Below are 14,231 nucleotides of genomic sequence, written 5' to 3' on the forward strand. Positions count from 1 at the left end.
GTATACACTATCATTCAAAAGTTTGAGGTTGGTAAGAGTTTAAAAATGTTTTTGAAAGAAGTCTTTTACATTATGCACACCAAGGATGCATTTTATTTGATCTAAATATTATATATAATTATATATTATCAATTAAACAATATAACAAAATAAGTCAATATTGACGAAGAGGTCATACATAACTGTGGAGGCATTACTTGGCATGATAAGCAACACTAATGGTCAATGATCAATAAAATAACTACTAAATTAATAATTATATTTATAATAATAATCAGGATCAATAATCAGGACTATTCCACCATCAAGTAATAAAGTTCAACAAGCCCAACAATTAAAGTTTTAATGGTTTGTAGCAACTCAGCACAATAATACAGAACGTACCTTCCACTGTAATGTGAGGGGAGCTCTTGGTGCGATGGGACAGTCTGGGGGGTAGAGGGGTTCAGGAGGGGCACTCTGTGTAGTGAAGGCCCTCGCATCCGAACTGGGACCCTTGACAGAGTTACACACCGTGCTTTACTCTGTAAAACACGTGGTGAGAATTTCCAAAAGAGGACTAGAGTAATTAATCATGTTCAACTAATACACAGAAAACGGCTATTGCCAATTTAAATGAATCATTTAGTGATAACAACGAATGTATTAAAATGCTGCATCCACTGTAATTACAAGAAAAACGCTTTGTGCCACTCCGCCCTTTAGATCCAGGAAATTCACATTTAAATACAAATCCATTTTTTTCACATTCATTATCTTTAATTTTACTCTTGTTAATCAGACCATTCATCTCTCTTCAGCACTCGAATGAAGTTCAAAGTGCTCGGGTTAATGGAGCGTTTCATCTCATTTGTACGTCGTTCAGTTAAAAGTGTGTGCTAGATTAATAAATGCAAATATGAAACACTATTCTTACGGATGTGATAGTCTGTGGCTGGTCTGAGGTCAGTGAGTGTATACTGGAGTTCCTCACCACTGAAAAAAAAGATAGACTAAGAGTGACAATCTGTGTGTGAGAGATGGATGGATGAGAGATGGATGAAGCATCTGTAAAACCTCCTTCAGCTTTCAAATCAATTCATAATAGCTTTATGATTTGCTTTCTGGGGACACAAAAAAAAAAAGAAAGCTGTAGATGTACATAATGAAATGTACATAATGGTTTGAATGAATGATTCAATGACTCACACATAAAGACTCGTTTCATTACTGGATGAATCAGCGTCTTTGAATGAAACGATAGTGTGAGTTTGTGCAGCTGTTTAATACCCATGACAGCTGCTTTCTCTGGGGTTCAGCGGCAGCGCAAATGAACATTTGAATGTTGTAACTTTTCAAAGGTTTGATAGACCGATCAAATTGTTGTAATTTAGAATAAGATCATGAGGGGGTTTGAAAAACCTAAAACTGCGATCTTTAAACGATTAATCGTGCAGATCTAATAAACCAGTCAATCAAAAAAAAATTTGTCAAGAGTGAAGTGCAGTACACATGATGTTAAACAAGGGCCTTACCTGTACACAACCTTGTATTTCCCTTCACGGCCCTTGTCCTTGAGCTGTAGCTCGTAACTACAGGAAGGGACCCGTCCAGATGATCCCGATAAGAAAACAGAAGTCCACGACACAAGTGCGGAGTGGGACTGTACATTAGACACCTGAGGAGCCAAGACACATTCAAGTTTCATTGTAAAGCAAAACACTTGAAATTGAGTTTAGTTGCATTGTAACATATTCATGATAAAAAAAGTGCAAATCATTTTTTTTAATGTTTACTTAAAAAGAGTTGTGACAACAAGTCTGAAACATCTTTTTTAGAAAAGAGCCTGGAAGATTTAAAGTACAAAATAAAAAATTCTAATTTCGAATTATTTATGATGTAAGGTACATCAATAAATCGAGGCAGCTGTAAATAGGAGTTAATTTGGGTGCCAAGGCTACTGTAGGCTCATCTTCAGAGAATGAAGCATCAGTCAGAACACCGTACAGCTGACGTCCTTCACAGCTCAGAGCGGAGAGACTCTTTATTCACAAAACAAAAAACATCTGCGTCTGAAGAGGCTTCAGCCATGACAAACCAGGACTATTTACCCAATACTTTCCCTTTTGCATTCAAATTAAGTGATTTAGTATTAAAGCAGAACAACAAAAGCGGATTACCTAGTTATCATCTTGATAACACACAAAAAAAAGACACTTAAATAGAAAAACGGTACATGTTTAGTGGCTCCAAAAATGATTTGGAGACTCAATCTACACTAAATAAAACACAATCTCAAAGATATAAAACAAATATTATATAACATATTTTATCTAAAAAAAAAATAACAGTATGTATGTATGTATGCATGTGTGTATATATATATATAAAATAAATTAATTATGTATACATAAATCTCAAATAAAAGATATAGAATCAGGTTGATACTTTGATTTATTTTCTTCACATGCTAACATTCTCGTGGCGTACTCACTATAGAGGCACATTGCTGTCAGTTGTTTACTTCAGGCTGCTTTTCTTTCTTTCTTTTTTTTCTACAGCGTGTTTTTGCAGGGGTCAAATTGACCTTGAACTAATACATTTACACAGAATTAGGGGTTTTCAGGACCCCGAGTCATTTTTGCAAATTCTTTTTTAAATACCTGCTCCCAAGGTGGATATAGATATATATATATATATATATATATATATATATATATATATATATATATATATATATATATTATATTATATATATATATATATATATATATATATATATATATATATATAAAAGTCACTTTGCCTCAAGATCAAACAGGTTTGGTTCATCACATCTATGAATAGGTTTCACTAACATTTGAAAACAAGTCCAAATGCTTTCTGATCTTTATTTTGAACAGTATTTTTAGTGTTTCATCATTTAAAACCTTACAAAACCTTATTGTGCTTGTGCTATAACTTGTGACATTCATACATTTTAAATACTTTGGGCCCCTGTATATTACCGTCACATTTTGAAGCTTGAATGCACATTTAATGGCGTTTCTACTGACAGAAAGTGATGAAGATTATGAAATGAGGTAGCAAGAGAGGTGAACCCTTAAGTAATTCATTAACTGCTGCTGCCCCCTTGTGAACGTAAACGGAAGTGCTTCATTCTAACCACCTCTAGACAATTACAATCCTTACATTTCAAGCGTTATGTTGTTGTGCAGGTAGCAAGGGTGTTCTGGATGGTTGCTAGGTGGTTGCCCACCTTTTGACAATCTGATCCCAGGTTATTACTCAAGTCAAGTTTTTATAAACCAATTTTATCGTCCACCACACAAAAACCATACTATCAACTGCTAAGAAAGCAAACAGAACAACTCTCCTCAAGGCGCATGATTTGAACCAACAGAAACAACAAATACTGAACAAAACTTCAATTTCTGCATTTCTTAGCTTGTATCCTAATCTAGTTGTCTAATAAACCTGGAATTGTATATTATAAATTTTGCTTTGTCTTTGACAAATTGTTTTGTTCCTCTTTTGTAACTCCCTTAGGATAGAAGCGTCTGCTAAATGGGTAAATGTAAATCATAATACTTAGGATCATGTTCATATTTCTAATACGAAGCACTTGGCAAGCAATAACATATTTAGAGTGGAGCCATAATCCTGCAGGACAAATAAAACAATCACGGGCAAAAGCGTGAAATTATGATATTAAAGCTTTTCGATTTGCTGCACAAGAGGAGATTTGTGACATGGTTTGAATCACCCACCTGGGGCTTGTCCATTCCTGATGGCACAGCCTGAACTCGTCTCGTGTCCACATCATGATCTGCACAGAAAAGAGATTAAATATAGCCAGCCGTCTCCTATCAGTCATAAATCAGAGTTTGTGTGTGCCTGTAACATCTTCATGCTTGTTTGGAAAGAGAAAGAAACACAAAGAACATCAATTCGGTATCAGCAGACAGAGACACAGATCTGGGGCATTAGAGACGTCCTGATGGATGGAGCTGTCGGAGCGGGCCTGCGGCGGGAAGGGAAGTGGTTGTTGGGCGACTGAGGATCATAGGTCTGGCTCTTAAGGGGCCCAAGGGGCTCCTGCAATGAGTCATCATCACTGCGATGAAGTCATGGCGACATGACCCAACACTGACCTCTATGGTTTCCCCCCCAACAAGATGAGAAATGAGAGATTCCACTCCATGTATGGATTTAAAATGAATCAAAATAGATCAAAGATTCAAATAAAGAGTCACGACAGTGTTGGAAAACAATTGGACAATAATTGTTTTCCAACTTAACAGAAATTAAGTTGGAAAACAAAAAAATACATTTTTCAGTAGAAAGCTCACAAACGTCACAACTTTTTTGTAATATAGTACTGCACATGTCTACCAATGGTGTGTGTACAAAAGTGATTCATTTTGCTAAATGGTTTATTTGAATGCACTTTTTAAATAAGACAATTCAATGATTAATTTTCCTGGACTGATTAATTTCAGTAAGATACTTTAAAAGTTTAAAGTAAAATAATAATAATAATAATATTATAATATATATATATTATTTAAGTACGTTTAAATATTTGTAAAAAAACAACCCAAAACTTTTAAACGTTTCTGTATCTAGCTACCTTTTCCAAATGATAGCTTGACTGCACCTAGTTTATGTGTATTAGTAGTTTGTTAAAAAGCTACAGCTTCAAAATCCTGAACACCGCTGGGAATGAAGGCCAAGTCTAAACTTCTGACGTTACACATTTCAGCCAGATTTCAGCCTCTTCTCAGACACTCTTCACAGGGACCGCTCATCTTCCCCTCTTGTTTTAACTTGCAGCGCCCTTTGCCTGTGCATTTTAACACGGTCCAGCCTTGTGCTATCACTTCAGACAGGAAAAGATCTGCATCTCATTATGCGCTGTGGTTTTGCCACAGACAGACTACAGACACACACACTCTCTCTCTCTCTCTCTAACACACACAGACACAGAGGCATAGGAACCAAAGGTTCGCAAGAACAAAGACCAGGGTAAGATAAGACATTAAAGAACACAGAGGAAAACAGTGAGACAGAGTGAGCTGCTTTCAAAAGGAATGATGAAAGAAAAGGAAATTATGATATGGAGAATATGGAAACAACTGCATCTGACGCAACATGTGTTGCACATTCATCTACCATCTGCTTGGAATCCTCAGCTATGTGGAATTCTCAATGAAATACAAGCTTACTGTAAACTACATACTTCAAATGAATACTGTATACTAAGGTTGGGGATCAAGAACCGGTTCTTCCTCAGAACAGCGTGTTCTGATTTGCCACAGCATCTACAGCATTTACTAATATATTATTATATCAGGAACCGCTAGAATATAAAATAAATGTATAAAATAAATATATAAAAATTATATAAAATTAGATTTTAATGTATAAAATTTCAGATAAATGTTATATATATATATATATATATATATATTATATATATATATATATATATATATATATATATTATTATTTTTATTATTTTTTAACTTCTTACCTTCCAGGTCAATCAATTAGCCAAGAAAGAAATTTAAATATATATATATGGGGGGTAACAGACACTGCAGCGGAAGGTTAAGTTGATCGCATTGCTTTGTGGATACAATATTTGCAGTGTGCTCTGGTTGTATATTGCATATTTTAGAAAAATGTAGTAGGTTATCATTAGTATTGAAAATATGCATATGTCGAAATCATTCTAATATGCTGATTTGGTGCTCAAGTAAAATTTCTTACTATTATCTATGTTGAAACCAGTTGTGTTGCTTAATTATTGTTGTGAAAACTGTGATACATGTTTTTCAGGACTCTTTGCACAGAAAGATCAAAAGAACAGCATTTATTTGAAATATAAAATATAGATATTTTACTAAATATATTTATTTGAAATATCTTTTGTAGCATTATAAATGTCGTCATTGAAACTTTTGGTCAATTTAATGTAACTTTTTTGATCAGAAGTATTAATTTCTTTCAGAAAGAAAAAAATCCTACTTTTGAACATTCCAAACACAGCCTCTATGCCATTCAAGTGACTGACTGCATTTCACCAGAAGTGGGCACTCTTCCATATTCCTACTTGCTTCCTGTACTATCAACTGTTTATCCAATGTGTATGTGTGTCACACCACAGAGTAAGTGCTGACTGATATAAAAGCTAAAAAATAAAGGCTTGGAGGTAAATACCCATAATGCTTCATAGAAATTAGGCTTTAAAGTGAACAGATGTGGACAAGATTGTTGACTCATCTTGAAGAGTCAGCAACTCTGACTGCTGTTATTTGAGTCCAGCTGACACTGGAAATATCCTGTTTTTGCTCTCAGCTGTTTCCACACATATGAAAATACAACAGAGACATGAGAACAAAATCAACAAGAAGTCTCTTAATTTAGACATCTACTTAGCCCACCTTGTGGCTCGGTGTCTGTGTGTTTGGGGCTTCCTCTGGCTCTTCGATCTGGCCTCTTGTTGCCAGGGCTTCCTCCTCCTCCTCCTCCTCCTCCTCCAGAGCTGCTGTGGCTCTTTCCATGGCCGTTCGCTGTGGTTGTGCAGGCCGTGCTGTTCTTGTAGCTGCTGGAAAGCGAGCTGGACACCTGACTTAGACCTGTACGCTCCACTGGTTGTTTGAGCTTCTTGGGTGGAGGTTTACAGTACTCCTCATGACCCATGAAAGTGGAGACGTTATACAGCGGGATGATCTCTGAGATGAGTAAAAAAAAATTATAATTACACTACAGAAAGTACAAAGCAATTGACACAAAGTAAAAGTGAAAATGTTAAACAAATCAACATGTATTTATATAAAATATATATTTAATATTACTAATATATTTTAGATTGAATATACAATTTATATTCTAGTCTACAAAACTAATTTAAGTGTTGTATACATGAGCACAAAAATGTTAAATTAATCATCTTATATTTTAGCTTAATTCTGCAATTTTAATTTACATTAAATATATTATATAATATACATTTCATATTCAGCGCAAAATGTATATTAGTCCACAAAACTAATTTTGTGCAGCAATGTATATGCATATGGCAAATAAATAAGTTAAATAAATCATCTTATACATAAATAATATTAAATAATTATATACACACACATATATATATATATTTAAAAAAAAAATTAAATTTTTTTTTTTTTTAATTAAGGTAGAATGTAATTTGGATTTATTATTAAAATTAAGTTTTGTAGACTAGAAAATAAATTGTATATTGAATGTAATTATATATATATATATATATACACACACACAATATAAATGATTTACTAAACTAATTTTGTCCAGGATTGTATACGCACAAAACCTAAACTAAAACACTATTATATTTTAGTTTATTAAATTGACATTTTAGTTTAGTAAAGAAATGCATATTTTATATATTACAATATTTTATATAAAATATAAATATTTTTATCATTTAAATTTTTAATTTTAAGTAAATTTATATTAAATTTACAACAAGAGAGAAACATCAAGCATGTTTAAACTTTTCATTCATAATGTATCTTTGGATTGGCTGTGTTTTATAGCTTTGTGTGGTACTTTGCTTTCATGTTGAGCCAGAATTGGACAGTGTTATGATTCATTATAAAGACATGGTTGCCCATCCTCACTGAAGTATGTGTTTAAATAGCAGACTAAAAGTGTCCTGGTCTATTCAGTTATGGACAATGAAGCTTTACCTTCCGGGTAGATGGGGGGCAGTCGATGCTGATAGAACTGGTGTGGGGACACATCACCGGGGCTGACGGGAGGGTAGTATGACGTATGCGAGGCTGGAATAAAGTGTGGGTGCGTCAGGTATGGAGGGTGAATGTGGTGGCTCGGGGACAGAGCCGGAGAGTAACTGTGGGGGAAACATTCAGAATGAGGTGTCACCACAACCCTCCGCACGCCCGTATTGTCCTCCAGAACCTGAAAATACAAACATGCACAGACGTCAAGCCAAACAATTCCCAACATCACAGGCTCTCTGATGTCAGCCATTAGTAGCCCAACCCAACACACTCTCTGGATATAATGTGCCAACAGTTGCAACCACAGACGTAACGTGCCACTTTAAACAAAGGGCAGGAATGCAAAAATAAACAAAGCCTTCTAATGGAACGGCTATCAAATACATTCCAGTGAAGGAAAGCATGCATGGAAGACGCTTACAGGAATCACAGATCTGCTGGTACAGTTCACATGGGAGAAATCATCCCACTGACAGCCACTTCTAACCCTGGGTGATCCTGAAGTCAGATTGGTCACCCAGGGTTAGAAAGTGAGGTCAGTGACGACAGCAGAAACCAAACCAAAGTGCTCAGTTATGCTTATACTGGCGGAAAGAACTTAAGATCTGCAGGGCCTTCTGGAAAATCAATATGTTCTAGATTCAAAGAGTAAAATATATATGCTTTAATATTAAAACATCCCCCTCTGAAGTTTCTAGTTTGTAAATTGATACAATGTGCATTTAAGTGATTAAATGACTGAAGATGAAGTAATGAGTGTTTTGTGGTGAGCCCTAGCTATTCCTCATCAACAGAACACATGTAAACTGTACAGTCAACATTCATAATTAAAAATGATGCCCAAATCCAATTAGCTTTCCCACCTTAAACCAAAGGGTTTGTCCAGAGAGAAATACTGACATTTTGGAAAAACATGTAACATTCATTCATTAATATTATTAAACATAAATCTTGAATTTTAAATGACAAAACACTGAAACTTATACTACACAACTCAAGCATTTCTGGACAGGTAATTCACTCATAAACGGTACCAATAGTACCAATAATAACAAGATGATTAATGCGTGTACTGTAAATGACGTACAATACCAATCAAAAGTTCACAAAGGGGTCAGTAAGCAATTAATACTTTTATTCAGCAAGGATTCATTAAATTGAACAAAAGTGATTTCTATTCAAATAAATGCTGTTCTTTTGAACTTTCTATTTATCAAAGAATCCAGAAAATGTATCATGGTTTCCATGATAAGTTTAAGCAGCACAACTGTTTTCAACATTGCTAATAAGAAGAAATGTTTCTTGAGCACTAAATCAGCATATTAGAATGATTTCTGAAGGATCATGTGACACTGAAGACTGGAGTAATGATGCTGAAAATTCAGCTTTGCATCACAGAAATAAATTACATTTTAAAATATATTAGGATAGAAAAAAAAGTTATTTTAACCCTCTGGTTATCTTCGGGGTCTTTTTGACCCGCAAATGACTTTTGGTGAATTTTTTTTTAAAGTTCTCTTTGTCCAAATGGTATGAAAACGTATACGCCTCTTAACACTGTCTAGATCTACCAAAAAAAATATATATTGGAATGATATCTGTTTTTATGTTAGCGTGAAAAAAATGCCAGCACTTGTTATCTTCGGGGTCCCTGGAGACCCCGCATAGTAAATATACAAAATTCATCATCAAAATCAGAAACAACGAAGAAACAACACAGATCAACATAGACAGAAATAAAGTGGCACACTTCCAACAATGCAAAAAAAAAAAAATCCACAATGCAGACACACACACACACACACACAGCAATACATTTGTAAGGCTATACTATGCATACTGCCTGCAGTGCACTGACGCATAAACACCTGCAGTGCACTGTAAACGAGACTGTATGTGATGACCACCAATTATTGTTCCTAGTTGTTCGATTTTTTCCCCATTCACTTTTTTTTAACTAAATTTTATTTTTTTACTGCTTTATTTGCTCATTTGTTATTGCTGTTCAGTTCATTGCATTTTGATGGTCATGTATTTTTACTCAATATGTAATATAACTGTTCATTTCTGTAATTTTTTGTTCTGTTACAGTTAGTAAAATTGTAGAATTAAAATTGTAGAATTATATTAAAAACAGATGATTGAAATAAATTATAAAATCTAAAGACTCCAACATTTGGAGTCTTGTTCAGGTTTGATTCTAATCATAATGTAACATTATTGAAAAACTTTTGTCTGTACAAAAAATGCTAAACTTTGACAAAAAGGTTTTTTTTTTGTGTTATAATTGTGATTTTATCATATTTAGATATGAATCCAACTGGAAAAACTTGTGAAAAGATATGTAGTTTGGTTAATCACATAGCAAATAGCTTATAGTGGAGGTCTATGGCCATCTAGTGGTTAAAGTGAGTTTTTTTTTTTTTTTTTTTTTTTAAATGGGCAAAAATCTTACATTAAATAATTTAAAATGATCCATGTTATCCCCATAAATGAAAGTTAGAAATCTGGGTCTTTTATAAAGTAAATTTGACAAAGTGCTGTTTTTTGTAAAAAAGCCTATTTAAATAAATTTTTAGTTATTTATTTATAGAAATTTAAAAGATATAAAAAATCCTCCAAAAACTGCACAAATGTTGAGTAAAAACATTAATAAACAGACTAAAATTACATTTGTAAAAAAAATTACAAAATTAAATGTTATTGTCTGGGGTCCCTGGAGACCCCAAAGATAATGAGTGTAGACACAAATGAAGATAATCAGAGGGTTAAATGGTAATAATATTTCACAATATTATCGTTTTTACTGTATTTTTGATCAAATAAATGCAGCCTTGGTGAGCATAAGAGACTTCTTTTGAAATTATAATTTTTTTTTAAATCTTACTGACCCCACATTTTTTAACAATAATGTATTTTGACTTTACATAAATTCATATGGATATTGTGTAGTGGTAAAGAAAAGTGATAAAGCTAACCAGTTTTATTTATGCGGCCACATGCTCGTGCAACAAAACTACATCTCATTACTTTTTGTGGCAAAAGAGGATCAATTACACAGATAATAAGCATTGTTATAACTTCATTTCGATGCACTCGTGCTAAAAAGCTTCCATCTTGTTGGAAAGTTGAAAGAGAGAAAGAAACGGGCAGTCCACCAAACATGGGCTGGTCCTGCCCTTCACATTCGGGTGGAACGCGCTAATGAATCATATTTACACGAGTGACCTTTGTGCCATTAAAGCCCCCTCACTGATTTATTTCACCCACAGCTCAAACACTTTTTCCTGCCCTCTCCGCAAGACTTTTTTGACCTTTCTACTGAAATGTCACCGCCGCTGACCTTTAGCAAACTCTCGCCTGACACCGTTCAGTAACGATGAATAACTTGGAATTTTGTGCATGTCCGTCTGTTGTTTGTTTGGTTGTCATATACTGAACACACAATTTATGAGCATGTTTCCAAGAAAGAGATATTCGCCTGCGAGGGGTGAAATCACATCCTCATTGTGCGAGAGAGGTTTCGCCACCCCAACGCACGGCCCTAACCCATTCCTGCCGGTTACCTGGGAGACGTAGCCAGGAGGAACGTGGATTGGTGGAATGGAACCGTTCGGTGACATCATGGGAACTTCAGCAGGCCCTAAGGCAGAAAGAAAAAGAGAAGAAACCTATCAATCAAACAGTAACACAATGCTGACTCCGCCCCTTCATTCCACCACGTAATGCAAGGCTAAGCAAAGAAAATTCTAGGGGCAACGAGAAAACAGCAATGCTTTGGTAATAAGATATGCATATGCTTAGGAGATGGAATGATGGCAGTTAATCGTGATATAAGTGAGATAAGATTCATTGTTTTCTATTCAAGCAAAATATACTATATAGCAAATCTAAACTGCATGATTATATCGCCAAAATATTTTAAATATATTATCGTCCAGTGGTATATTTAAAGTTGGATATACAGTTCATCCAACTTTATCCGCATACATACAGTGAACTCACATAAAGCAATAAATACTACATAGCAAATCTCGGCTCCATGATTGTTTATATTGATGCAAATTGTAAACTATATTAATCGCATAGCATATTTAATTGTATCAGCATATATACAGTACAATCACCTAAAGCGATATATACCGTATAGCTAATCTCAAATTTCTTGATTGTTTTTATTGTTGCAAAATGAGAACTATATTACAGTCCAGCGACATATTTAAATCTATATAGTACATCCAACTTGATCAATTTACAGTACATACAGCATGCTTGCATAAAGTGATATAAACTATACAGCACATTTCAACCGCTTGATTGTTTATATTGTTGCAAATGTAAATCCATTTTTCACCCAACTCTAACATGCTAAACGTGACAATAAGTCATAAAGATATAAACATTAACATCATGATTTTCTGTAAAGCTGCTTTGAAACAATGTGTATTGTAAGAAAGTGCTTTACCAATAAAACTGACATCATTTTTGACCCACTATCCACTGAACTCCACAGGCTTATATTTGGTACTGTGGTATTGGGTTAAACAAACAGTTTAAGGCATTGATTATGGCTTCACTGCAGTCAACACAGTAGAAATAGAGCCATCAGGTCCAACTGGTGCGCCGCAGGAAGAAACGGCCACTGCCGGCACACAAACCCTCTCTGTTATGGCTCTCATGGGACGCGGGTGAATGAAACCCCTCCATCCACCAAACCGATTGTTTATTGTCAGAATATAAAGCCTAGAGAAGCAACTCATAGCGCGTACCCTCATCCAGGACTCGTGTAGAGGGCCACCAGCTGTTTTAGACATCTCCCTCTCCTCCAAACCCTGCAGGAACCGTGGCGTGACAGCCTCCGGCGCACTAAATCACCCTGATGAATTTTACAGTTTCTCCTCAGTTTCTCCCCCATCAGTCAATACCAGGGTCAGTATCTCTCCAGCTAGCGGTTGCCGGGTTTGAATAAGACCCTGTTTGTGCTTGTATTGAAGGGGCTTCACAGGAGTTTCTTCAGCGGAGGGGACGGGGGAAGGGTTTGTGTACACAGTGATGTGTGTGGGTCGTTTCACCAGGACATGAGTGTATACGCACGGCAGCTTAAAATAACCTTTTCACGGGGCGACGTGTATAGAGCACAACAAAATCCATTCAGATTGTTCTGCGTGTTTGGAAAGGGTCTCACGCAGGTATGCAGCTGCAGACCTCCTCCTCTCTCGCTCCTGTGAAAGTTGAGGAGCTGGGTTTGAGGTTTTGGTGGGGGGGAGGGGGTTAGATGACTGAGTGACAGGATTGTATCACAGGCTCTTAATATGAAGGGCCCTTTCATCCTCGACCCACAAAAAGAGAGAGAGCATGAGAGAAAAGGAAAGAGAAAAGAGAGAGAGAGAGAGAGAGAGAGAGAGAGAGAGAGAGAGAGAGAGAGAGAGAGAGAGAGAGAGAGAGAGAGAGAGAGAGAGAGAGAGAGAGAGAGAGAGAGAGAGAGAGAGAGAGAGAGAGAGAGAGAGAGCTCAACACAAGCATTCCTCTACTTCAATTGAAGGAGTGGAAGGGATGGATGGCGTGAAGGCTAAGGATAGAAAGACAGAACTGAAATTCTAAGGCTTAAAAAATGCAATGAAATTAATCACATGATCAGCGTTATTACAAATCCTTTTTTATTAACTGAAATAAAGCTGACATAAAATAAAATATAAATATTAGATTAAAAACCTACACGAAAATTAGAAATGTTGCCTTGGCATCTAAAATATCAACAGTAAAAAAATTGTTTAAGTGAATTAGAATTTCTTTTAACTAATAAAGATGACAACTAAAAGTAAAGTGAAAACTGAAAATAATATAATATTTAAGCCAATTCAAAGTATTAATAAATACTATAATAGTATATAAATAATACTAAAATAAGACAAGCCCCCAAATGGAGATAATTCAAAGATATTACATTATTCTAGAGGAGTAGTAAAGCAAGTAAAGTCACAAATGTGGCTTCAGAAGTCAATATATTATTATTATTTGTTTGCTTGTTTATTTGTTTGATTTATCTCCAAATCATTGTACATAAGTCTGGCCAACAGTCCACAGCAGTTTATTTAGCAATAGAGTTTGTCAATCTTTCTGAGATTTATATATTGGGATAAAAATATTGGGATATAAATGAGAAAAATAATTAAAATGTGCATGTCAGAGGGAATTCATTTTTATAGTTGTTTTTTTTTTTACATATTTTTGAAAAAAATATTTGGTCACTTTAGATTAGGGTCTAATTCTCACTATTATTAACTAACTATTAACTACGACTTTTGGCTCAAACTAATAATTACTGCTTATTAATAGTTAGTAAGGTAGTTGTTAGGCTTAGGTATTATTGAGTAGGATTAAAGGATGTAGAATATGGTCATGCAGAATAAGGTATTAATATCTGCTTTATAAGTACTAATAAACAGCCAATATCGTAGT

The 14,231-nt window shown here is 34.9% G+C and overlaps 1 protein-coding gene across 1 annotated transcript in view; it reads right to left on the reverse strand.

Annotated features, from left to right (window-relative positions):
* Positions 1-6,683, reverse strand: part of fndc3bb (fibronectin type III domain containing 3Bb) — a 35,317-nt gene extending 28,634 nt beyond the window's left edge. The window contains exons 1-5 of the mRNA XM_056249119.1: positions 6,429-6,683; positions 3,750-3,808; positions 1,515-1,657; positions 917-975; positions 385-524 (exon numbers count right to left, since the gene is read on the reverse strand). Coding sequence (XP_056105094.1) covers positions 385-524; positions 917-975; positions 1,515-1,657; positions 3,750-3,808; positions 6,429-6,548 — 521 coding nt within the window. The 5' untranslated portion in view covers positions 6,549-6,683. The remainder of the gene's footprint in view (positions 1-384; positions 525-916; positions 976-1,514; positions 1,658-3,749; positions 3,809-6,428) is intronic.
* Between the last annotated feature and the right edge of the window lie 7,548 nt (positions 6,684-14,231).

This window comes from Rhinichthys klamathensis, unplaced genomic scaffold (genome assembly GCF_029890125.1).
Source record: "Rhinichthys klamathensis goyatoka isolate OS25496 unplaced genomic scaffold, OSU_Roscu_1.1 h1tg000059l_1, whole genome shotgun sequence".
Classification (NCBI taxonomy): domain Eukaryota; kingdom Metazoa; phylum Chordata; class Actinopteri; order Cypriniformes; family Leuciscidae; genus Rhinichthys; species Rhinichthys klamathensis.